At 38.7% G+C, this 23,974-nt stretch overlaps 1 protein-coding gene across 2 annotated transcripts in view; it reads left to right on the plus strand.

Moving 5' to 3' along the window:
- Positions 1 to 23,583, plus strand: part of GPR158 (G protein-coupled receptor 158) — a 195,308-nt gene extending 171,725 nt beyond the window's left edge. Inside the window, exons 8-12 of one of the 2 annotated variants that reach the window (XM_027450619.3) lie at positions 11,229 to 11,367; positions 14,901 to 15,006; positions 16,995 to 17,141; positions 17,905 to 18,727; positions 18,854 to 23,583. In XM_027450619.3, the coding sequence (XP_027306420.1) occupies positions 11,229 to 11,367; positions 14,901 to 15,006; positions 16,995 to 17,141; positions 17,905 to 18,727; positions 18,854 to 19,353 (1,715 nt within the window). In that variant the 3' untranslated portion in view covers positions 19,354 to 23,583. Of the gene's footprint in view, positions 1 to 11,228; positions 11,368 to 14,900; positions 15,007 to 16,994; positions 17,142 to 17,904 lie in introns of both variants that reach the window. The other variant, XM_027450618.3, reaches the window with a different exon arrangement.
- Positions 23,584 to 23,974: the final 391 nt, after the last annotated feature.

Raw genomic sequence — 23,974 nt, forward strand, 5'->3', positions numbered from 1 at the left:
AACTTCCCAACTTAACATGTTTGCTAGAAGTGCTGTCAGTGCTTGGGATAGGCGAGAGCTAAAAAATGCCACCCTGCAGAAATCCATCATACCAAGGAGAAAAATAACACACCTTTGTTTCCTTTATTTTAAAAGTGGTTTCCCCATGCCAGCGTTCAGTTATATGGTGTAACATACCCTTTCCTGGTGGCTGGACAACTACAGAGCATCTGCGCCTAGAGCCCTCGTTTCCAGTACTACATGGGTGTGCCACCCGCCATCTCAAATATGTCAGTTTTGAAATCCGAAGTGAAAACTTACCTTTCTGCCCTTTCCTTGCCTCCCCATGGATATCCCCACTGACAGAGCTCTGCTGCTGAGGATGAAGGAAAGGCAATGAAGGCAATGTGGTGTTCTCCTTGTGAAAGTGAAGGCGAGATGGGTAGAAGCAGCCTGTGTGTATTTGGGCTATTTTCTCTGAGTTCTGTACAGAAGGCCAGTGCATAGTAACACACAACCATTTTAAAGGACAAAGCACTGCTTCCAGCTTCCCCAAGGACTTTCCATGGGTCTAAGCTGCTCTGTCTCCTCTCTCATCCCTGTGCTCTGCTCTTCCCTCCTTCATGTAAGATCTCTCAGGCTACCTCATTTGGGAATGTACTCATGGGTAAACCACACAGAGATGAGTATAAATGAGTACATCTTGAAATGTGTCTCAATCTGGATCCTTTTGTAGGTGTATGCTGATAAAATATAGCTATGTTTTGCTGTAATGCAACAGTATAATCACCAGAGATGTTGTAAAATTAATAACAGAAGAGAATTAAATGTAGAACATGATGTCATCTGCACTGAGCCATTTTGGATGAAAATTTTACTGCATTTCACAGCCAGTAATGCAGTGTAGTATTATTAAAACTTTGATACTGGTGGTTGTTGCATAATGGCAAACAAATCTTTTTATTCTCTTGATCTTACAGCTGTGCTAGTAAACTGAATAAAAACTCAGATCTTAATGGCTGAGTATTACCAATAGTCCCCTATTGTAAGAAATGATGTAAATTGCTGTATGCCTAGCATTGGAAAGAACAAAGACTGTTTTTGAAGACTTATTTACACCTAGAGGGGTTTTTAAAGTGTTTTTCTTTTTTCTTTTTCTTTTTCTTTTTTTTTTTTTTTTCCAAAATATACTCAGGGGTAGTAGAGGCAAAACTGTTTCTCAAGCCTGAACAAAATTGGACAGAGCTTTTTTTGTTCTGGCATTTTGCCTTTTCACCCAAACTACCTTATAAGCAGAGTTACATTTGTGCAAGTCTTCAGTAAACTGTGGAGTCACATGAGTGCTGCCAGGATTTGTACAGCTACAGGTCTGTACTGACATGTGTGTGCCTCTACACATATATGTGCATGTGCACTTTCAGGTGTTTATTGTTAACAACAATCTGAAAAGCTTACAGACAGTAGGATCTACTTCCAAAAACAGGTACTTATATCAAAGAGATGTCAGGAGAAATACATGTAATACAAAACCCCTTTTATTTCTGCAATTGACTGGGAGCAGCCTAGGAGAAGATTCTATGTTACAAAATAATTGATAGATAATGATATTTCATTTAAAATACCAAAATAAAAATGCCAGATGTTAAATTATGAAAGGCTTGTTATCTCATTTAATTTAGCCAGGCACAAGATTTTATACAAAACTATTGCATATTTTGGAGTATATTCCAAATACCGGTTCCAATACCCGACTGTTTCATTCTGCTGTCAATGTCTTACTGAAATGTGGAGAGGGAATTTTCAAGGTCACAGATTAGTGAAGTGAGAATTAACAAGGCTCTGTTAAAAAGTCATAATGAGATGAAGCCTTTGTGCTACCAGAGATTATTGGAGTTAGGATTTATGGAGCATTTTCCATACTAATCACACTACTTAGGCTCCATCTCGAGAGACTTTTATGGCAGTGAATGTTTTATATTTACATTTCCATTAAGTTTGAGAGGATGCTCTCTTTGAGTGAAGTAAGGACTTAGACATAAAGCTTGTCACCATTTCTAACATTGCCCTCTGTGCTTTGTGCTATGCCGATGAGAGAAATTGGCATTCAGTAAATGCTTATTTTATCTATGTAATGTAATGTAAGTCAGTATGCATTTTCCTCGAGATTGAATGCTTGTGGGTATTTTATTTGTCACTTGCCTAGATTCTTTTATTTCCTTTGTATTCGTTTGTGCATCACTTTAGAGGTTGTGGCATCTGTCTCATTGACAAGCCATGGCAGCGTGGATCACAACCTCAGATTTTAGAGAAGGACCTGAGGGCCTGAAAAAGCTCATCCACAAAGTCTTTCTGTTATGGCCTGGGTATATTCTACACCTCTACCTGCCACAGCCTGATTTCTGATGCCAAATTAGAGAAAAGCAGCTGAAAAACTTGTGGTATGTAATTTGTGACAATGTCACAAAACAAACTATTACTCTTTATCCTGAGGAAAAATACATATAAACAAAACAAATATCAGCACAGTACTTAAAAAAAAAAAAGTTTCCTACAATCTGGAAGAACTGCAAAATAAGTTTAATGTGCAAAGCCCTTGGCAAGAGGGAAAGCTAGGCAGAGAGGTAAACATGCATGCACAAACACCAGTAAAAAACAGAGGTGGTCTTGGCAGGTGAATGATCCTGACTTCATTAGAGCCAGGGTATTACATAATGCAGATAGCATTTAAACTGTAATTTTTAAAAATTCCCACATACACCTTGTGTGCTTTCTTTCCAATGTTTTACTTAAACAAGAAGTAAAAGGCAGGTATTAACCAAATGCAGCCAGGTATTTTTCCCTGGCACTTGTGTGATTCCCAGCTGGCAGGAGCTGTGCTCCTCTGGCTCAGCTGCTGCACCAGCACACTAACTGGGAGCTCAGGATTTGGGTCCTCGTTATAAAGAGCGTTTCAAACACAAGGCTCTGTCATGATTACTGAATGCCCTCAGCCAGGAAAAGGAACAAAGTAAGCATTTCAGTCTGTGTTCCCAAGAGTTCCCTCCTCCTGTTCATTTAATAATCTTTAACCTATATAATCTTTGCATCTAAAGACGGGATGAATTGCCAGGACGGGCTCTGACAGATTGGGAATTAAGACCATCCATACGGTTCCTAGTTAGAGCATTGTAATACAGCCTTACAAAGCCCTTTATTAAATTTTCTACAGGCTTTCTGCTGTATTCAGCAAATGAGTGATTATTATTTCTTTTTGTTATCCCCATTAGAAGTGGCCCTATGCCATATTTAGGGTACATTGTTCAGAGTATGCAATGAATGAAGAATTGTTAATTTCCAAATGGGTGTTCTTAAGCCATGTTCTCCTTAACATCAATGTACAGAGTTTAATGCCAAAATTGTCAAGAGCAGCTATCCCTTTTGGGTGCTGTCTAGAGACATCTAGGGACTGATTTTTCCAAGTAGTGTTTATAGCCTCCTCTGTGTGGAAAGCCTAGCCAGGAAGAACTTGCTAGAATTCAGCACCAGCAAGATCTGGCTTCAGTTCTTGTGTTAGATACTCAGAAGGTGCATTGTTTAAATACATTGTTTGTTTGTTTGTTTGTATTTTTTTTAACAATTAGCAGCCATCATTCTTCAGTTCCCCTTTCTCAAAAGTAGCTGGAACTCATGGCTGGAGCAGTTTGGGTTGCATTGCCACCTGCTCTAACACTGCTTTTTCTTTGTACCTGCTACATCACAGATGAAAGCCAACAGCCTTTGTTTACACACCACTTCTACAACGCGTTTCTGCTAAGGAAACCATGTACAGGTTCTCTTACTCACATTTCATATTCTTCTGTGAACCACCTGCAGGAAGATGTTGCTTTGGGAGAGGCTAGGAGATGCCCTGACTTCGTCTTGTCTTTGCAGCACTCTTGTTTGTACTTTAAAGTCTTTCCAGACCTTCAAGTATTTTGGATCCTGTTGGCATTTCATCACAACCTCTTTAAGTTGTGAAAGAAGAGGTCCCACACTCAGCTTGCTTTCAGCTGCTGGTGGTAAATCTTTCTGATTCTAATTCTCCCTCTTCCACCCACACAAAAGTGAAGAGGATGACAGGACCAGAAGAGTGGTCAGCTGGCTTTAATAACAGCGGCTGTGGAAGGGCTGAGGAAAGGCAGCACATCTGGGTAGAGGAGGGAATAAAACGGAGTATAAAGGATAAGAGAGGGAACATGCAGAAACGAGAGGAAACTGTAGGCCATAAGTTTCATGTTGGGAGACTCCTATGGAAGGGGCACATGGATATATATCACACTCAGGTCACTGGATATGTCTCCAATGTCTCCATTGCCAGGAAAAGGCATCTCTAGGTCACCCTCAAACCATGGGGACCATGCAGAGCCACAGACAATCCAACTTCTGGTAGAGAAAAAATGTCAGGATTTGACACCAATTCTTACTCCACACAGAAGTCTCTTTATTGCTGTGCCTGGCTAATTGAAATAATCCTGAGGTATGCTGAGAGAGACGGATAATTTATAACTTGCTTTGAATAATTCAGCACTGAAGACTTATGCATGTAACCAGAGTTTGCTGAAATATAGGAAAATCCTTTCAGCCTAAGAAAAAAGCTTCTACTATGACATGGCACAGCTCTCCAGGTGGGAGATTGAATTCAGTGAAGCAGAAAGAGACTGCACTGGCTGGAAATGGAGAGCAATCTAGGACATGATTTTTCTGTTTAACAGTGGAGCTCTCTCAGCTCCGGAAGGCACTCAGAGTGAGGAAATGGATGGAAGAGCTGTGCTTCCAGATCTACAGAGCAGTTTGTTTCAGCACAGGGCATTTAAAATGTATACATTAGTTTGATGAGATGAAATGGGATGGAGAAGAAGATGAGTTGTAGCCTGCCTGTGCTGTGGATTTAGTGAGAGTTATAGTTTTATCCAAAATCTGAAGAAAAAATGGTACAGCTGTAGAACAATACTGTTTTGTAAAGTTCAGGATGCCAAATGGACTTGGTCAAGGTCATAGCCATAAAAGGCTCTCCCTTCTTAAATACATGTAATGAAAGCCTGCAAAATATTTCACCATCTCTGGAGAGCAGCGTCGTGTTGTCCTGTGGTAGTGCTTCTTAAGCAAAATCAGCATGGTCAGACATGGAACATCATACAAAGTCATGAAAACTGGCTTCAGGGCTGTCTTCTTTTTGCAGGCAGCCTTTGGACAACAGAGTGCAAGTGAGCATGGGGATGGGGATGGTGGCTCAAGGGAGCTCCTTGCAGCAGCTCTAGGCCATGGCTGTGTCCACCTTGGGGCTGGCCTCAAGAGGCACAAGAGAAGAACGTTGCTGTCAGGGAAGGAGGGCTGAGCATCAACCAGGACAGCCTAAAATAACTCCTTCCTTCCAGACCAGGGTGGGAAGGAAACTCACAGTTTAGGATTTAAGATGTTCACAAATCCGGGTAAATTTATTTCCACTGCCATTCTTCAGTGACAAGGTGGCATTATCCCCATTCTGCACAGCCAGCACTGAGGCGCAATAAGATTAGGGTTATGTGGTCCATTTAATCTGGGTGTCCGTTTTGCAATGCTTTTGGCTCAGTTACAGAGCTTAGTCAAATCTGTACAGAACATGTTATATAGGGTCTCACTGGCTGCAAATACAGCCCTGTGTGCTCACTTCTGCTGCCAGTTGCAGCAAAAATGTCAAAGTTGGCCCCCAGCTAGCAAGAAAAACATGCTCTGTGATCATCTCTGTGAAGCATGGCTTGAGTGGGACTTTTAACTCTGAAGTACTGAGGTACAAAGTTAAAATTCAGTTCTCCTGCATGTGCTCAAGACCACTTTTTTTTTTTTCTTTTTCCCTCTGCATACTTTTGTCTCCTTCACTAAGCATTCAAATGTCATTTGCAACAAATTATAAAGCTTTCTTTATTAGCCAACCTTGATTTATCTCTGGAATTGCTCTGTTACGTGCTGTAAATGAGTCTGGTCTCCCAAGAAATGGTATGGTTAACTGAAGGTTACACATGCAAAAGAGGGCAAATAAAGACTACATATTTTTATGTTAGTGCTGTCCAAGTTTTAGAGAGGACGAAGGTGGAGAGGTAAAGATGGACTACTCTTCTAAGGCCTCTAAGAACAGTTAGTGTCCCAGTTTAAAAATCAGGAGTTTAACATTTCTTGACTTTTCAGGTTTTCTTATGTGATTTTTGCTTGTCTGAATCTGTTTTTTCTTACCACGCTTGATATCATGCCCTTACTACCTTTCTTCCTTTGCCATCTGCAGGTGTTTTTCTGTTGCCCATTCAAGTGTAAGGAAGGTCTAACTTTTCCCAATCCTAAAAGACAGGAACAGCACTCTGATCATGGCTTTCAGTTCCCCATATCACACTCCACTGTCCCATACAGTCAGCTGAAGTACAGACATCTGCAGAGTACGCAGTAAACGAGGACAGAGAATTCACAGATGCTGGGGCTGGGCGGGCAGGAGTGGGGCAGCCTGCATCATATGCAAGAAGATGTCGCAGAGGCTCTGGCACAGGTTGCCCAGAGAAGCTGTGGGTGCCCCATCCCTGGAGGTGTTCAAGGCCAGGCTGGATGGGGCTTTGAGCGTGGGGCGTTGGGACTGGGTGATCTTTAAGGTCCCTTTCAATCCAAACGATTCCATAGTTCTGTGATTCCGTGACAGTCTCTGGACAGAGCTGTGCTTTGTACTGGCTTTAAATATGAAAGAATAATTGACAGCACAGACAACCGAATGTTTACCAAAACCTAGTACATATATTATTGCAGATCTTCAGGTAATTTAAGTCAATAAAACCAACTGTGAGCGTGTCCTTCTTTACAGAGCAGAAACATATCACATACTGTGAACGTATCATTGTCCCTCATTATCAAAAGGTGTGGAGTATGAACAGTGACCCAAAGAAATCCCAGGTGAGCAGACATAGTGCACTGTTAGTAGTAATAGGCCAGCTGTATCCAGCATCATCTGGTGTGTTGGGTAGTGGAGCTAAGTGCTCCAAAATGCTCAGTTTTTTAAAAAACATGATGGACATTGCAAACAAAAGGAATGATCTTTTTTTAAAAACAAAACAAAACAAAACAAAAACAAAAACAAGAAATATAAATAAGTAAGTTCATTAGATAGTGTAAAGACCAGATAAAATATTCTAAGGATAAGAAATAGATAGCTAGCAAGAGATATATTTAAAGATTAATTAATCCCTGCACATGGCATATTGAGGCCATATTATGTTTTCATCTCACCTTCCATTCATATGTGCATCCACTTGTGTCTTTAATTATTCCTTTTCTTAGTCTCTTATCTCTCACAGATTTGCAAGTGAAATCTGAAATGCCTGGTTTGGACAGTTACAAAATAGCTACTCTGAGTATTTTAAAAGCTTGATTTTTATTTTTTTTTATTTTTTTATTTTTACTTCACATTTCCTGTCCAGATAGTGGTTGACAGCTGTCTCTCCTAGGAATTTCCATCATTTTTCAAAGTAAGAAAAGAAGATATTTTTTGTTCTTCTGCTTAATAAGTAAAAATGGAATATTTTTTAGGCCTTTTGATAAATCATATTTAAAGGAACAAGATTATGCATTTTGAGCTTTGAGTTTGGTCTTGGTGGGCTTGCATTATGCTAATGTAGTCCTTTAGTTGTCAAGAAGTCACTTTTCTCACACCAGGCTTGTGGTGAAAAATTGTTCAGCAAGCCAGATTTTAATCATAAAAGATACTTGGTACAAGAGAGTCATTAGTGTGCCACAAACAAAACTAGTAGGACTTCAGAGATGAGTGGTGCTTAAGAATCTTGCTCTTACCTATTTAACTGTCTGCCTATCCTGTCTACCAATTTAAAGTTAGCTACACCTGTGTTTGTCATAAGTATACTAAATATATAACTAACTTATTTGATGTTGAGAAACCAGAAAGACCAACTGAAAAATACAGCAAAATTTTATAATATCTTCAGTTTCTCATTACAACATGCACTAGTAGTCCGTAGCTAATTATATGAATTCAATTTTCCCCCTCAAGCACAACTTCTGCACAATGCATTTAAGCTGTGTAATTAGTGGTTTTGATAATTAATTGTTTTTCAAGCAAGATTTTTTTTGTTATTGCTAATGAAACTATTGTATCATTGGGCTTAGCAACTATAGGAACTCTGTTATTTTACCTTGTGTTTCAAAAGCTATTTCCTATCTGTGTTACCAGATGTCACACTAATTATTATCTGCAGACAGGAATGCCAGTTCTGCTCAAAATGTAAAGCATTGTGCATTAAACAGTGCAAAGCATTATGCATTAAAGCATTATTCATTAAACAGTGCAAACTACTGTTATGGTCCAGTATGCTAATGCTTTGAAATCCGCTCTTGTCTTAGGAACTCCTTGTGACTGAGTCTGAAAACGAAAACAGGGAAATTTGCAATCAGATCTGGGAATCTTTCACTCCTACTTAATGCAGTTCACTGACTGTAATTCATCTTGCTACCTGGGTCTGACTTACTCACTTTCATTTGTGTTCTCAGAAATATTGATTATACATTTTTTTCAGTCTGCATACAAAAAAATAATAATTCTTGTACATCTTTAAGGTTACAGCAGTGTTGTTGTGTTTTTTATTTTTTGTATTGTTTTTTTTTTCTTTCTTTTTATTGGTAAAAATAAGCAAAATTTGGCCTATGCTGTTTATTTGAAGTAGGAATACTTTTAGCACATGTATTTTCATGCCATTAAAAGCCCAACTCTTTCAAACTCTCCACCTGTATTAGCAATGGTAACTAGTCATTTCTAACAATAAGAGATATGGGGCTCTTCTCACTTCAGTTGTAGAAGAGAAAGAAAAATGAACTGTGTTTTGGGGTAGTATGCCTCTTACTTCATAATTAGCTCCTATAATATCTATGCAACTCTACTGATAATTTATTTATTCATTTATTTATTTATACTGTGGAGCACTTTGGATGAAAGGCAAAATGAGAGGTAATGTGCTACGTGGCATGTTTTGTGATGCCTGCTGAAATATGGGGATCTGTAGAACATAGGACAGTACAATACAGTGATTTGGCTTTAGCAACCTAATCCTGTGAATGCATTCTTTTCTTTTCAATTTCTTCTGAAATCAATACAGAGCAATTAGAGCAAGGAATGTCATTACTTTGAAGAGCAATACCTCTCAGTGCCACAATTCTGCATATGCGAGACAAGTGTACCTCGAGAAAACAAAACTGCTAACATTTGTAAAGGAGCCTTTAATCTCTTTTCATTGAAGCAAAATCTGTATTCCACTTGCTCAGAGAGGACTTCAGGAGCAAGATGCCTTTGTAGGTGATTCCTGCATAGGTGTTTTTAAGGAGCTAGAGTAATAGACTCCACTGGTAACATATCTAACTACATATATGATATTAGAAGCTTTGAAATGCTGTGACACGACGATAATGTATGTACTTTGCAGCAGTTACATGCTGTTATAAGTAGAAGCAACCAGAGGACCTGATCTCATAAGATATACAGTGCAGATGTTTTACTTCAATCTTTTGATAATGGGGGGTTCACAAATATTTGTACACTTATCCAAACCAGACCAATAATGATTTGATGATCATTACCATCGGGTGATATCACTGGTCTCCTGTTCTGGTTACAGTATAATAAGACGTATTTGTAAAAAGAGGTATGAGGAAGAAATGATTTTCTATTATATTACATTTGACTGTATTGTTACTGTAAAGGTAATTTGTTTCTTTACATACAATCAGTGGCAATTTAAGATCTAGCAACAAAGTATGGAATTTCCAAATTTCCATTCCAGCCAACAAAAAGCTGAATAAGGAACTTTTCTTTAGTGCAGGCAGCTGATTGAATTCATTTCAGAGCTGAGGAGCTATGGTAGGCTTCAGCTCACCTACCAGGATATCTAAAGTCTAGATACTTAGGGTAATCATTGGTGTGCTTTCAATTTTAAGGAGAGACGTGGCACCTCCTGCCATGTTAGGATGTGATGGTTTGCATTGCAGAGCTGGCTTGTTGTTCATAGGCAGCAGGAGGATCACTGGCCGAGCTGGACGCCTGACTACTCGGTAGCTGAGTATAGGTGAGTTCAATCCCATCCCTCCCATTCTTCTTTTTCCTCTCGAGTATATGTACAAATATGCTCTCAAGAGAACTGAACGTAGGTGAGGGTCACTAACAAAATACAGCAGTCACTGGATTAGATGCAAAAGTTCACCAAGCCTAAAGCAGTGTATGAGTAACAACAGGACCACAGTCAATTTCTGAAGCTGTCGTGGAGCAGTGCCATTATTGCAGGGGTCTGATAGGGAACTGCACCTTGCTGGGCAGACGTAACCACTTCCAGCCATCATCAGCCCAGAGTACAAGGCAAGAGGTAAAGGTGCCAGCTGTACTCATAGCTATGTGGCAGAGCTGAGGTTTTTATTTTTTGCAAGGGGAGGTTTTTCGAGATGGATATGAAATTATTTCATTCATATCAAAAGCAAATTGAATGATGTCACAGCAGACTGTCTACTGGAAACGAAGCCAGAGGACTAGTGGGTGCAGATGAATGAGCTCTAACAGGATAGTTTGAACTGATCCTGACCCTTTACTCCTCCATTCTTCCTTTACTCATTTTTCTCCTAACAGAGAGAAACGCGTCATTTCATATAATTACATTAAGCCCTCAGAAATGACTCATAATATTATGGGCACCAGCAGGATTAACTGTCGTGAACAGTGGAAAATTTTTAATCCAAAATATATTGTTTAATCTAAGTTACAAACCTTTGAAATGAAACTGTTGACTTAGAAACTTGTAGTCTAGGAGTAGCACCAGTAGCTGCCTCTATAGCAAGAACTAAAGCTACAGATAAACATATTTTGTTATTTTAAATAACATCAAGTTGCTATAGTCCCGATTTGAAAAATGAGCGAGAAATTATTAGACATTGTCTCAAGCGAGAAATTATTAGACATTGTCTTAATGATTGTATATTGAAAAACTGAAACACCATGAATGCAAAGGTTCCTGATCTAGAAAAAAGAGGTGTTTAAAATTAAAACCAGATGCATGATGCACAGTAACAATATCTGAAAGTGTTTGCTTCTGTGTGTGCACATATAAATTTACAAGTGTGTACTGTCTTTATCTGCTCATATATACAGAAGATACTATAGTGCTTCAAATTTCCTTCCTTTTTCATCTATAAAACTAATTGCAAATTATTTCTTTTTGTTCTTCTCACAGCTGAATTTTTATTCCTCTTGTGGGGTGTTTATCTCTGCTATGCAGTGCGGACAGTCCCATCAGCATTTCATGAGCCACGTTATATGGCTGTTGCAGTTCACAATGAGCTCATTATCTCTGCTATATTCCATACAATTAGGCAAGTGATCTGTAGATCTAGTTATTAACTATTTATCTTTCAGGTTTCTTATGGTGCAACTTAAAATGGGTAAATGGGATAGGATGAATAATGGAAGGTCTCTTAAATATTTAATTCTGCAAATTAAGTAACTACTAAACTTAAAACTGTTCCCACAGGATTCAAGAAAATGTACAACTTGTAAATCATATATTTAGTGTGTTGGTTTTTTTTTCAGTATTGCTAGCTAATATGATCTTGGATGAAAGCAGATGCAATAAATTAGATATATGTATATATCAGTATATGTGATAAATTAAAGGTAGCAGAAATACTGTCTGTCTTGAATCATTTACACTCTGCTCATTGGTTTGTATCCCTAGAAAAGCAGCAGGTAAGGATGTTCGTTTATATGAACTTGTCCTGGTGTGTAACAGATTGGCAAAGTGCAGCTGTATGTTGAGATAATTGCACTGGTTTGTGCATGCAGCATAGTGGTTTATATGCTGACATAAAAAGTCATTACGCTGCAGCAATAATATAAGGCATGTGTTTCTTATAAAACTCCTAATGAGCTCTATGTTTCATACTTGTAAATCATTAGAATAGTAACAGATAAATAACAATCTTTGCCAGAGCTACATGATAATTACCATATATGCTTTGCTGCAGAGTACTTTGCAATAAGGAATTGGTCCTAGAAAATTCAGAATAGCAAGATAGCATGAATTTCATCTCATGCTCTAAGAGATTCTTAGGACTTTCTTATGGCATTCGTACACCTTTCTTTGCCTCCTGACAGACCCTATCCTATATCTACTCAGATATTTTTTTAACAGCACTCCACTGACAGTCTTCAAATACTCTTCTTACTCTTCTCAGTTTCTTGGTCTGTCTTGGAGCTCATGTTTCTCTCTGCTTTCTTGATGTTTTCTTCCATGTTTCTGCAACTTTTTATTTCCTTAACCTTCTCCTAGCCCCTTATCTCCTAGCCCCTTATGTATGTATCATCCACATACATTCAAAATCTTCTTTACTCCTTAACACAAACATCTAAAAAAAAAACCACGATTTTTAAAATTTGTATATGGTTGAAGTATCTTTCAATTTCTTATAGAGCAGATGTAAAATTTGCTTGCAGTACTTTTGAATTGGCTATAACCAATATAGTAGCCCTTCAGTCAAACTTTTCCCCCATTAATTGATATCCCTAAACTATACTTTGGTCTATGGTAGAAGATACAGTTTAGTGCATTAGTAGAGGTGTGCTAAGAAGTTTCTTTTAGCAATAGGACAGGATGAAAGAAACCTTGGATTGAAGGGAAGGGGAAAGGGGAAAATGCAACATTTTCATTCCCTTCAGCCATGAGGATTTTACTTGAAAGCATTAGGAATTGGAGAAAAAGGAGGGATTGAGCTCTCTTTTATAGACTTGGTCCTGTTGCATTTCTGATCAGTCAGGCCAGTGATTTGTTTGTTTTCAGTAATCGATTTCCAGACTTTATTCATTTTTCCAAGATGTTCCTACAGTATCTGAAGTTAACCAAAATACATGTAAATACATGATCCCTCCTGAGATTATGTCCATATCTTTATACACAAGTCCCAACCTGGTCTCAAGTTCACTTTTCCGTATGTGAGTTTGTTGTGTGTGTGTTTGTGTTTTTTTTTTTCTTCTGTCTTCCCTGCCAAGCTCTGCATGTAACTGAAAGAGCTGTAATGTTGGACTTATATCTGAGTTGTCATGAAATTGAAAGTGCCACAATCTTGAAGGACACATACTATTATGTGGCAACAATCCGGTCTGAAAAACCCTGAAGCTCATAGAAGACTGATATGAGCACTAAATAAAACCTCAAACTGTTTATGTTTGTTCTTCTTTAAAAGTGTGATTCCCATTTCAGAAACAGAGGATTCTTGATTGTTTTCAGATCAGCATATTATTAAATTCCTGCCTTGCTCTTTCTTGAGAAAATTGAGAAAGAACATTTCTCAAAATGTTCTTCTCAAAAGTACTATTGAGAAGAACAAAATGTATATGGGAAAATCTCATTTGAATAGAAACTCTGTCTCCACAGAGATCAGATACAGGGCTCAGTTAGTAACTTGCATACGTGTCACTAGCCCCTCTTATTGTCCCTTCTTTCTCTTTTTCCATGCTTGTTCTTCCGCCATCCACCTTAGCCCTTCTCTGTCCTTGTGTTTTCCCAAGTAAGCAACACACCCCTCATTACTTTGTCATTTCTGTTGGTTCCAGTACTCAATCTGGTACTTCTGGCTCCATTACCTAGGTAATCACAAGCCCTTACATTGGTACCCCTGACCTTGCAAGTTCTGCTCCCCCCAAAGCCCCCAATGCTCCCTTCAATTACCTCTGCAGTTTGGCTGTCTTTCCCCTTTAACTGCCTGTCCAATCGTGCCATTCCTCACTGCACAATCTGTAACTTCTGTTAGCTTTTTGCTCTGTCATTTGTTATATCCAGCAGTCTCATGTCATCTCCAATAGCTCTCAAGATGTGTTCAGATAGCTGAACTGCAGGCCTGAGCCCCATCGTCTGCCTGCACACCTTAACAGCAACAGGTCTGTCGGAAAGAAGAATTTATAACATTTTATTGTGCTCATGAAGCACTGCATTTACAAAGTAATAAACATGAAGTGATAAATACATTATTATGGCATATAAGGCAGTGTTTCATGCCAGACTATTTCTGTTAACAAAAGCTTCTGCAAAATATGCTTCTGTGGGCTTGGGTAAGTTGCAAATCTCATTTCAATCTGAATGATTTATGTAGACCTGCAAATTACAAGCCAGTGGTGAATCCATTCATCCATTGCATTGCTTACAGTTGATATCTTTGGGAGCTCAGTAAAGCAGATAAGCCAAGCATGCTTCAGTTAACTTTAACTGCAGTGTTTGTCCTGCCACTCTTTTAGAAAGCTCAGCAAGGAATTGCTTCATGTAGGACGTTCAGCCACTCATTTCCTAGGGTTTGTGGGGCTCTTAGACCCTGAGTGGTCCTACAGTCAAGACCATTTCTCTTCTCCCCACTAAAATGCATTTCAGTTAGTTATCTCTTTGAGGTCTTATCAGCCACACTCTAGCTGTGATCTCTGGACATCTTGTATTTACAAAGCGCACTGCAAATTTTCATAGTACACGTGCTTACCTAACCTAAAATCATCAGTTCAGATCCTTAATGTAAACTGCCATAACTCAATTCACGCTAAAGAAACTGACGATTTACACCATCCAAAAAAAAAACACCAGCTAAATAGAGGGGAAAACATGAGACTGAGAAATGTCCTCAAAGGTCTGTTGTTTCTTTTTATACTTTGTTCCATCTTGTGTTTTATTTTATTTTTTCTGATTCATTTTGAAATCGTGGTATGTAGGTAAAGCATGTGCATGTAATGTTTGGTCTGTATGAAGCTGTACAGAACAAAAATAGTTGTGTTTGGCATTTCAGTGAAAAGAATCCTAAAGAACGTTAAAAATGTTAAATCTGATGCACTGGAGAAAAGGCAGTGAATTGCAACACAATTCTATTTTCAGATTCATTCTTGCTTCGAGACTTCAGTCTGACTGGATGCTGATGCTGTTCTTTGCACACACACACTTGACTGTGACTGTCACTGTCGGCCTACTTCTGATCCCTAAGGTATTTGGTTCTCCTGCCTTTTTTCTTTTGCCGAGACCAAAGAACATAAATGTCTTGCAGAAGTAATTCTATATAAAATTAGCAAGCAACTGGTAGAAAAAGAAAATGTAAAATTTGGCTGTAATGCCTAAAACCATGGTTTTTTCTTTAAAAACTCTTACACGTTTTGAAAAATTCCTTATTTATAATTTCAAAATTCTAGAGATTTAAAAGACTTTTAATTTTAATTTAAATTAAACAAAAAATGATTTGATTCATATGAGAAGTAAAGGATCTTGCCTGAAAATGCTTACTTCATGTACTTTGGTGACTGTGCTGTTGTGCTATTGGTGATCAGACAAAGAGTTTGGCCAAGGGGATAAAAAGACTAGGGTGGACTGTTAAATAAAAGTGGCATAAGGAGCTCAGACTAGCCATGAGAAGAAGTGGTTGGGACTTCAACCAGGCGGTTGTTACTGGCTGGAAAAGGAAAATTCTGTGCAAGTCAGAGTCTGGGACATCCATGTCCTGCATACTCAGGAGAGACTTGGCCCATGATGCGGAGCCAGGAGCAGAGCAGGGTGAGAAGATGAATGTGTGCCGGACATGAGAAGATGCAGGATGGCAGGGTGCAGGGAGGAGAACAGAATGAGCTTTGAGCACTGCGGCTCAGCTCCCAGCAGGCTCCAAGAATGAAATGACAATATGTCAGTCTCACCAGGGTAGGGAAACCCCAGGTAGCTCCACCTGTCCCTAGCGCCAGTCTGAATCATTTCAATGTAGCTTTCTTCTTATGCAATACCCCAGCAAACACATGATTTTTTAATTGCTTTTGGAATGACCAATAGCATCAATCAAAAAGTCAAGAGTCAAAGAGAACAATGAAGGTGAAAGTTGCATATGAAGGAAGAATGCTAAGCAGTTCAAGTTAATGCAATTTTCAGTTAAATGAAGCTGCTATTCCTATCTTTTGCCTTTCTGTGAGAACAGGATATGCTGATAAACTCTCAAATATATGTATATTAAACAGCCGTAAGCAAGGGACACACTGATGCCTTAATACTGAATATCCTTGTTACTTTTTTAATGACTCAGCTGGTCGTTAGCAATAGTTTTATTTTTTATCCATATGCTTTATTACATGTCTTCAGAGATACCTTTCTAGACTAGCCTAGAAAATTTGTTAACCTTTCTGAAACTGACTCATAACTAAGGATATTCATTTCAATTGTTAGCTTATTTTCTGTGTAACACTATACAGACTTTTCTTCCAGCACCCCGAAGAACTGAAGGAGTTAGAAGATTCACAAGGTTTAGTTCCATTCATAAAGTCCCGAGGCCAGATGACTACATAGGCAATAGTAATCACAGATGAATGAATCCATACGAATAAAAAAAAGGTTGCACAACCTCTCCCTGCAATGCTTGATCTGGGCATTTGCTAAAACTTACAAGAGAAAAATCATCTTATGATCTTATTTCTTTTTTTTTTTTTTTCAAATTTTCCCCCTCCTTTTTCTTTTTTTTTTTGTTGTTGTTGTTGTTGTTGGCCACCTTATCTCTTCTTTTCCAGGGTCAGGATCTAAAATGGGAGAACTGCTTTCTGCAGGATTATTCAGCTGCATGGAATATAAAATACAGTCTTATGATTTTAGAAGCCTAATTGCTAATTCTCACTGAAAGACTGTTCCCATATATTTGTCATGCTCGCTTAATGTAAATGCACTGTAAAGAGGCTCAAATAAGCATCAAAATGAGTACAAAGGTGTTGCGTTTTTTCTAACACAGATCTCTAAACCTTTGAAGTTAACTCACCATGAATATGAGCTTCTTCCATACAATGCTGATATTCTATAGGACACTACTTAAACCAGTAGAACTTATGGGTAGTATTTTGAGTTTAGAAAACCATATTAAATCTGTTGTGATTGACTATGTCATTAAAACTGTTGATGTAAGTTTTTGCAGTGCACTGATGGCAACATCTTTGTTATGAATGCTTATTGCAGTTTTCACATTCAAGCAATAACCCAAGAGATGATATAGCTACAGAAGCTTATGAAGATGAGCTCGATATGGGTCGATCTGGATCCTATCTGAACAGCAGTATCAATTCAGCATGGAGTGAGCATAGTTTGGATCCTGAAGATATTCGGGTATATATAACTCACTTAAATATCATTTATTTCAATAACACTTTTTCCTGTCAGTAAACTCTGAATCACCTCTGTGTAACTTTTTTTGCAGATACCAGATGAAACAGGTCAGCTTAGGTCTCTCAATGATTCTGGTAATCAGGTCATGTAAAATATCATAGAAACAATTCACTAGTGTGAAGAGAAGCTGCATTTCTAGTTGTAGTGAAAGTCATGCTGGAGGCTGAGGACAAATAAGCATCCACAGCAAGAGTTGTTTATCAGTTTACATGGACTCTTCGAATTACCTGGAAGCACAAACAGCATTTGGTGTCACTGTGATTAGTTGTTTGTACATAATATATACATAACTATATAACATATAATTTTAACAAACATAGGAAATAGAAACAAAACTACGTTATTCCTATGTTAAATAGTAAAAGGGCAACTCTACCTGGAACTTTTCTTACAATCCCAGAATACTAAATATCTGTAGGGGTCAGCAGGAAAGCTTGCACAGGGTATTGTAGGAATGTAACTAATTGTGCATGCTGTATGATGCACAACTATGCAAGGTAACTGGTTTGTGCACCAGGGTTGAACTTAATTTTAAGGTAGAAGATCGTGAAATTTGAGTTCGTGGAGAAATGGCATATTCAAGAATTAGTAAAGAGGGTGAAATGAGTTTAATGCCATTTTTAGAGCAATATGTAATGCATTCACTGGGCTGCTTGTTTGACTGTGTTCACTCTACGTACTATTTTTGCTATTTACTTTACAGGATGAGTTGAAGAAACTATATGCCCAGCTTGAAATCTATAAAAGGAAGAAGATGATTGCTAATAACCCACATCTTCAGAAAAAAAGGTGCTCTAAGAAGGGCCTGGGTCGCTCGATAATGAGGCGTATTACAGAAATCCCAGAGACAGTCACCAGGCAGTGCTCCAGGGACGAGAAGGACCTGCTGGAGCATAGTGCTGTGAAGAACACGTCTACACTGAAGAAAAACCCACAGGATTCCACCAGTTCTGTAAAGCCAAAAGAAGAGACTATCAAAAACAGAGTCTTTTCATTAAAAAAGTCCCACAGCACTTACGATCATGTTAGGGATCAAACAGGAGAACCTAACAGCTTAACTACAGAAAGCACAGACGTTATAGCTGCTGAGAATTCACTTCTGGATTCCTTGACTGGTAATGATGTAACCAAAAAAGCTCCTGAAAAGGTTGAAGCAGTGTCCACTGAATCGGTTCCTTTGGTGTGCAAATCAGTAAGTGCACATAATTTAAGTGCAGATAAGAAGCCTCTGCATCCAAGAACGTCTGTGTTACAAAAATCCCTCAGTGTTATTGCTAGTGCCAAGGAAAAGACTCTGGGACTAACGGGTAAAACGCAAAGTCTAGAAGAGAGCGCCAAATCTCACAAATCTCAGCAGAAGGGTAAGGAGGCCAGCAGAAAGCACTCCGCCTCTGATAAAGGGGAGCATAAGGATTCTCATCGGAAGAACTCTACCCACTCTGAGGAAGCAAAGAAAACCCATAAGTCTGGAATTATGAAACAGCAAAGGGTTGCTCAAACACCCACAAATCCAGACACAGGCCCAGGTAAGTCTCTGCACAAGGACACTTTCGACATAGGAGAAGTTTGTCCTTGGGAGATATATGACCAAACTCCTGGTCCTGTGCCTTCTGACTCTAAGGTTCAAAAACATGTGTCTATTGCTTCCTCAGAGCCAGAGAAAAATCACCCTTCCCAGCCAAAGGGGAAATCTCATCATAAGCAGAAGACACCTGAGGGGTATCAACAGTCAAATCAACAGAGCTCAGAGAAGGTGGAGGCAGCCACTCGGGAGGCACAAGAGCAGCAGGTTTTTGAAAATGAAAAAAAACAGTCAAATTCCAAGCCTCAGGTCTCACCTGGGCTGAAGTGTGAGAACTTTAATAGATATGCACCGAATATTTGTGCTGGGGAGCATGATGAGCTACCCCCGAAAGCAGTGGAAAACATCAATAAATTGGTGGAACAGAAAAAAAATGCCTCTTCTGAGGGAAATGTGCTTTCATCTGACTCCCGTAAGCCAAGTAGTTACTTACAGCAACCTTCAGCATCTCGAGCTGAAGTCTGCCCTTGGGAGTATGATACACCAGATTTACCAAATGCAGAAAGAAGTGTAGCTTTATCGAACACCTCTGCTATAAGTGCAAATAAAACAGCAACACCTCGAAAATAAGAGGCTTTTGGACTGAGGAGAGTAGCAACATTGAGAAGAAAGACAACAGGAAAGACAGAAGGGACTTAGGCCAAAAGGATCTGAAAATTCCTAAGGAGCATCACTTTAATTAAAGGAATCAGCACAACAAAAAAGTAGGAATTAAACAACACAAATTATTATTATTATTATTTATTTGTTGAGTGCCAACAATGTGATTAGCGGTGCCCAGAATGTGTTCCCAACTCCAAGGATTGTACTGTGTCAATGAAAGTAACCTGCCTTTGTGAAATCACTTCTCCTTTAAAAGGAAAAAAAAAAAAAAAAGGTGGTAAAAAACGCACACTAGGTCTTAACAGAATTATTTCTGAATGCCACAACTGGCTTTAACTCGCCCTTGGGACTTTAGAGATCCAACAGAAGTAGGGCACAGAAAATGTCCTGATGGCAAAAAGGGGTATCAATGAGCAGCTGTTAAAATGACGACTTTTCACTTTGCATATTTTAATCTTGATAGCACTGCTAACTCAATGCATCCCAAAAATACATTTTATATAATGATTGCTCTCATTTTCTTATTACTGTGTGTTTAAGTACATTGTTGTGTCTCATATTAAAGCATTCCAGATTGTATAATTTTTGCAAATAACTTTGATATTATGTGACACAACAACACATTTATGCAATCTGCAGATATTTTCTTCTTATTGTAACTTAAAATACCTGCTATAGACTTTTTGTTAATATATAGAATTACAGTAATCTTCCACTGGCTGTGGAAGCCGTAACTCTCATTGGGAAATTCCTTTGGGCTTTGGGGATTTTTTTTTTCCTTTCCTGTGATTTATATAGTGAACTTTTTGTTTTATTCTCTGTTACTTAAATTTATAGTTTGATACTGTATTATTCAGGGGTTTTATACACAGCAAGTTATTTGTTATGCACTTCCCTGTTAATGCTCATAGACTTTGTTAATAGTGGAAATCCAGTCGTCTTAGCTGCATATTCTGGTAAGTCTTAGGACAACTTATCTGTTGTTTGTTAGAAATTGGAAAATATAATCTAAGAAACCAGAATACCAATTTTAAACATCCATAATGATGGTCTTGTTCAGTATTTCATACTGAGGATATATTTCTAAATGAGACAAGCAAGAATGACAACAAATATACCCCAGAAATGATGACCTGCTTTTACTAAAACCAGACAACCCTGGGAAATATATTAGCTAGCTCTTATGGAACAACAGTTTACTGTTTATCTCTGTTGGCAAACCTCCAGAAATTGGCCTTTGGAGATACACAAGTGAGGAGAGAGAATCTGAAATATTTCTCTTCCCCTATATATGCAATTGTAATATACAGCAGGAATTAAAATGATGGCATCTCTCTCCCACTCTCCAAAAGTTTAGATTTTATTTATTTATTTTTAATTTATACATACATTTACAGTAAAAGTTAGTATTTAATACAGTACTAATTTTCAGTAATAGCTACAGTCCTCATCCTGCATACGAGCTTAATTCAAAGGTGGCCCATTTACAACTATGAGTCTTAGTGCAGAAACACTCATGGTATACCACCAGGGCCTAAGAGGTATCATAGAGAATCTGTGCATCACTAATAATAAAAACTAGGTTCCACCCTCGCCCATCTGAATGTAGTACCAGTGAAGTGCTATTCACTAGAATTGGCTGTACATACAGTACTCCAAAATAAAGACAGCTCAGTCCTAAAGAACTTGTGCAATTTGAGAGAAGTGATGGGATTCAATGAAAGAACACGAAATGAGGATGACTGAATAGAATGTGTTGTTTAATATATATAATATATATATATATAATAGATATTTATATATGTTTAATATATATATATAACATGTCATATCTAATACACACATGCACATACACGTATGTAGTATAAACTGATTTTTGTGGCATCATAGAAAAAGTGGCTTAAGATAAAATGCAACAATTGGAGGGACTTAGACAAGCTGGACATGAGGAGGATATTTTTGTCCTTCAGAAAGGACAGGAGAATACAGGCCCATCTACGCTGACAGAACAAGACAGACCTGATCTTCCTACTGCCTCTGCTAAGCCCAAAGCTGGGACATGCAGATGCCTAAGCCAGTTGGAAAAAAGTCAGCTCAGGTCCCAGTGCTGTCTGAACACATTGGCCTCATTCGTAAATTCTACCAAGAGTAAGAGCTTGTTAGCTCCAGATGATAGTGGCCAAACTGCCCCGAACAACCTGGTGAGCCTGGATGGTGCTCAATTCCACCATGGGGACATGCTGACTTAGGTCTTTGCTATCCTGGCCTGGTCTGACTCCCCTACTCTTCTTTTGTAGGATGTACTCATGGCCTTGGAGACCTGGTCTCTACCTTCAAGACACATCTGGCCAGGACCCTTACTTTGGCCATCTGTGCACCCACTTTGCCCAAACAGTGCCAGTGGTGACCCATGTGCAGCCCAAATCCAGCTTGCTATTTAGTTTGGAAAAGAGCTGGGGATAGAGCCTGTGTGCCCAAATTTCCCCTCCCCAATCCCAGACACTCACAAAATTTGGCAGTAACTTTTCCATCAGCTTCAGTGGGATTTGATCAGAGGGAAAGTAACTCTAAACTGCCCTGTGTGGGAAGAAGTCCATCCTAGGAACACAGCTCTCTGGAAGTCCTGCAGGGGCACGTTGACCTTTTCCAGAGAGATACACAATTAAACCTGCTGAATATGGTGATCACCTTGTGCCTCTCCTACCCCTGGAAGAAGGTCCTGCAGCACATTCAGGAGGTGGTTGGTATGACTGGGGAAGGAGGGCAGCTTACGGCAGGTAGCCCTTACTCACAAAGGAACTGAGGTTAGACGTGGGCATCTGTAGGTGTGTCATGAAAAGAGATTTTTGTACATCCTCACTGCCTCTTAGAGAAGACATCCACAAGGAGCAGGCACCAGCCCTGGTGCCCTCCCTTGTCCTCATCCCCCTTCTTTACCTCGAGGACACACTGCTGCTTGGTGGATGCTGTAGCGTCCACCAGGAATGAGGGCATCCATGTCAGCAACCCAGCACCACTGTCCCTTGCTGCACTGGTAGGATCCAGCCCTTCATGCATGACCGTATCTGTGCCACTGTTCTGTATCTACAGTTCCTTACTCATTTATTTTTTTATTTCTTTTTTAAAGATATCCTCACTAGAAACACAGAAACAAAGCCCATTCCTTAGCTGGTGTACATCAGCCCAGCTGCACTGGCAGCAGAAGAATGAAGGCTGGTTGACCAGGGAAAGCACTGGCTTGTGTACTCTTGTTTGGTTTTGTTTTCTTTCATCCTGACCCTTTCCCTCACTTCTTAAAAAGTGTCCGTTATGGTTCTTTAGGCTTGTTGTAGTCACATATCCTAAGACTGATACAATTGGAGAACTTTCCTTGAGAAAGCAACAAAGCTTTCCCCAGTTTATTTAGCAATGGATATTTGGGCTACAGATTCAATTGGTACTTTAGGTTATTTTGCACTTAAGAAAGAGGGGCCAAACTTCACTCAACTATTATATTTCACTATGATGCTGCTAGAAACATTGCTTAATGAAGACATACTAAGTTAGACATAAATAATGTTCTGTATTTCATAGATTTTTCTCCACCAGCATATATTGGCTAGATTGCTTAGTTGTCTTTTTCTGGAGTTTCATTGTCATTATTCAGCCAAGAGAAGTGCAACTCTAGAATTAAGATGTTTTCTAGCAGATCTGTTAAGAGAAAAGATAATAAACACTAAGGTCACAAACATTTGCTAGGTTGTCCTTTTAAATGCATGTGCAAGCTGCATTTCTCCTTTATTTCTAAGCCATGGTTTATAAATAATTAGATTTATACCAATCTTATTAGACTTGTATAATTTATGCAAGATTATATGCTTTAAAATATAAATCAGTACACACCTATCATCAGCTTTGGTGGCATCATAGACCTGAAACTGGACAATACTTTTATATTTGCTCTCCTTAGGCTTTTGCATGCATATGACAACAGGCAGGCCTGAGAAAACACTGCCTTTTGACTTTTAACATTTTAGCTACTCCAAGTTGTAGAGTATATAAAGCTGTAAGTCTCTTCACTTTATAACGTGGTTCTTATAACAATGTTATCTGGCAACCAACAGCATCCACCATGAACTACTTGATAGATTTATGTTGTAATGTGTTGCAGCATGTAAATAATGTAACTTCTCTGCAATAAAGCACATTTATATGAAATCTGTCTACAGCCTTTTGTGTTGTGATTTTTCTGAAGTCATTGCTGATCTAAATTAAACAAACTAAGCATCAAACCTGTAAAGCAATCAAAAATGAGTTTTACAGGTATATGATCTGTAACAACGTCAGCATTTTCAGGATTTTCCTTATGTTTCCTTGTCATCAACAGTTGGACTATCTGCACACTGTGTTCAGGATTTCAGGTTATAGAAATAGCATGACCAACGGCTCTCTTTTCTCAGTCACTACAATTTAGAGACCAAAATTGTAGGATTTGCACTACGTTCTTCTGAAAGTAATTACAATTAAAACATTAGAAAATATTAGGAAATAAATAGATGGCTGCCTATGATGTCATTGTAAAAGCCTATAGGTCACCTGCACAGTATGT

The sequence above is a fragment of the Anas platyrhynchos genome, chromosome 2 (genome assembly GCF_047663525.1).
Source record: "Anas platyrhynchos isolate ZD024472 breed Pekin duck chromosome 2, IASCAAS_PekinDuck_T2T, whole genome shotgun sequence".
Taxonomy (NCBI): domain Eukaryota; kingdom Metazoa; phylum Chordata; class Aves; order Anseriformes; family Anatidae; genus Anas; species Anas platyrhynchos.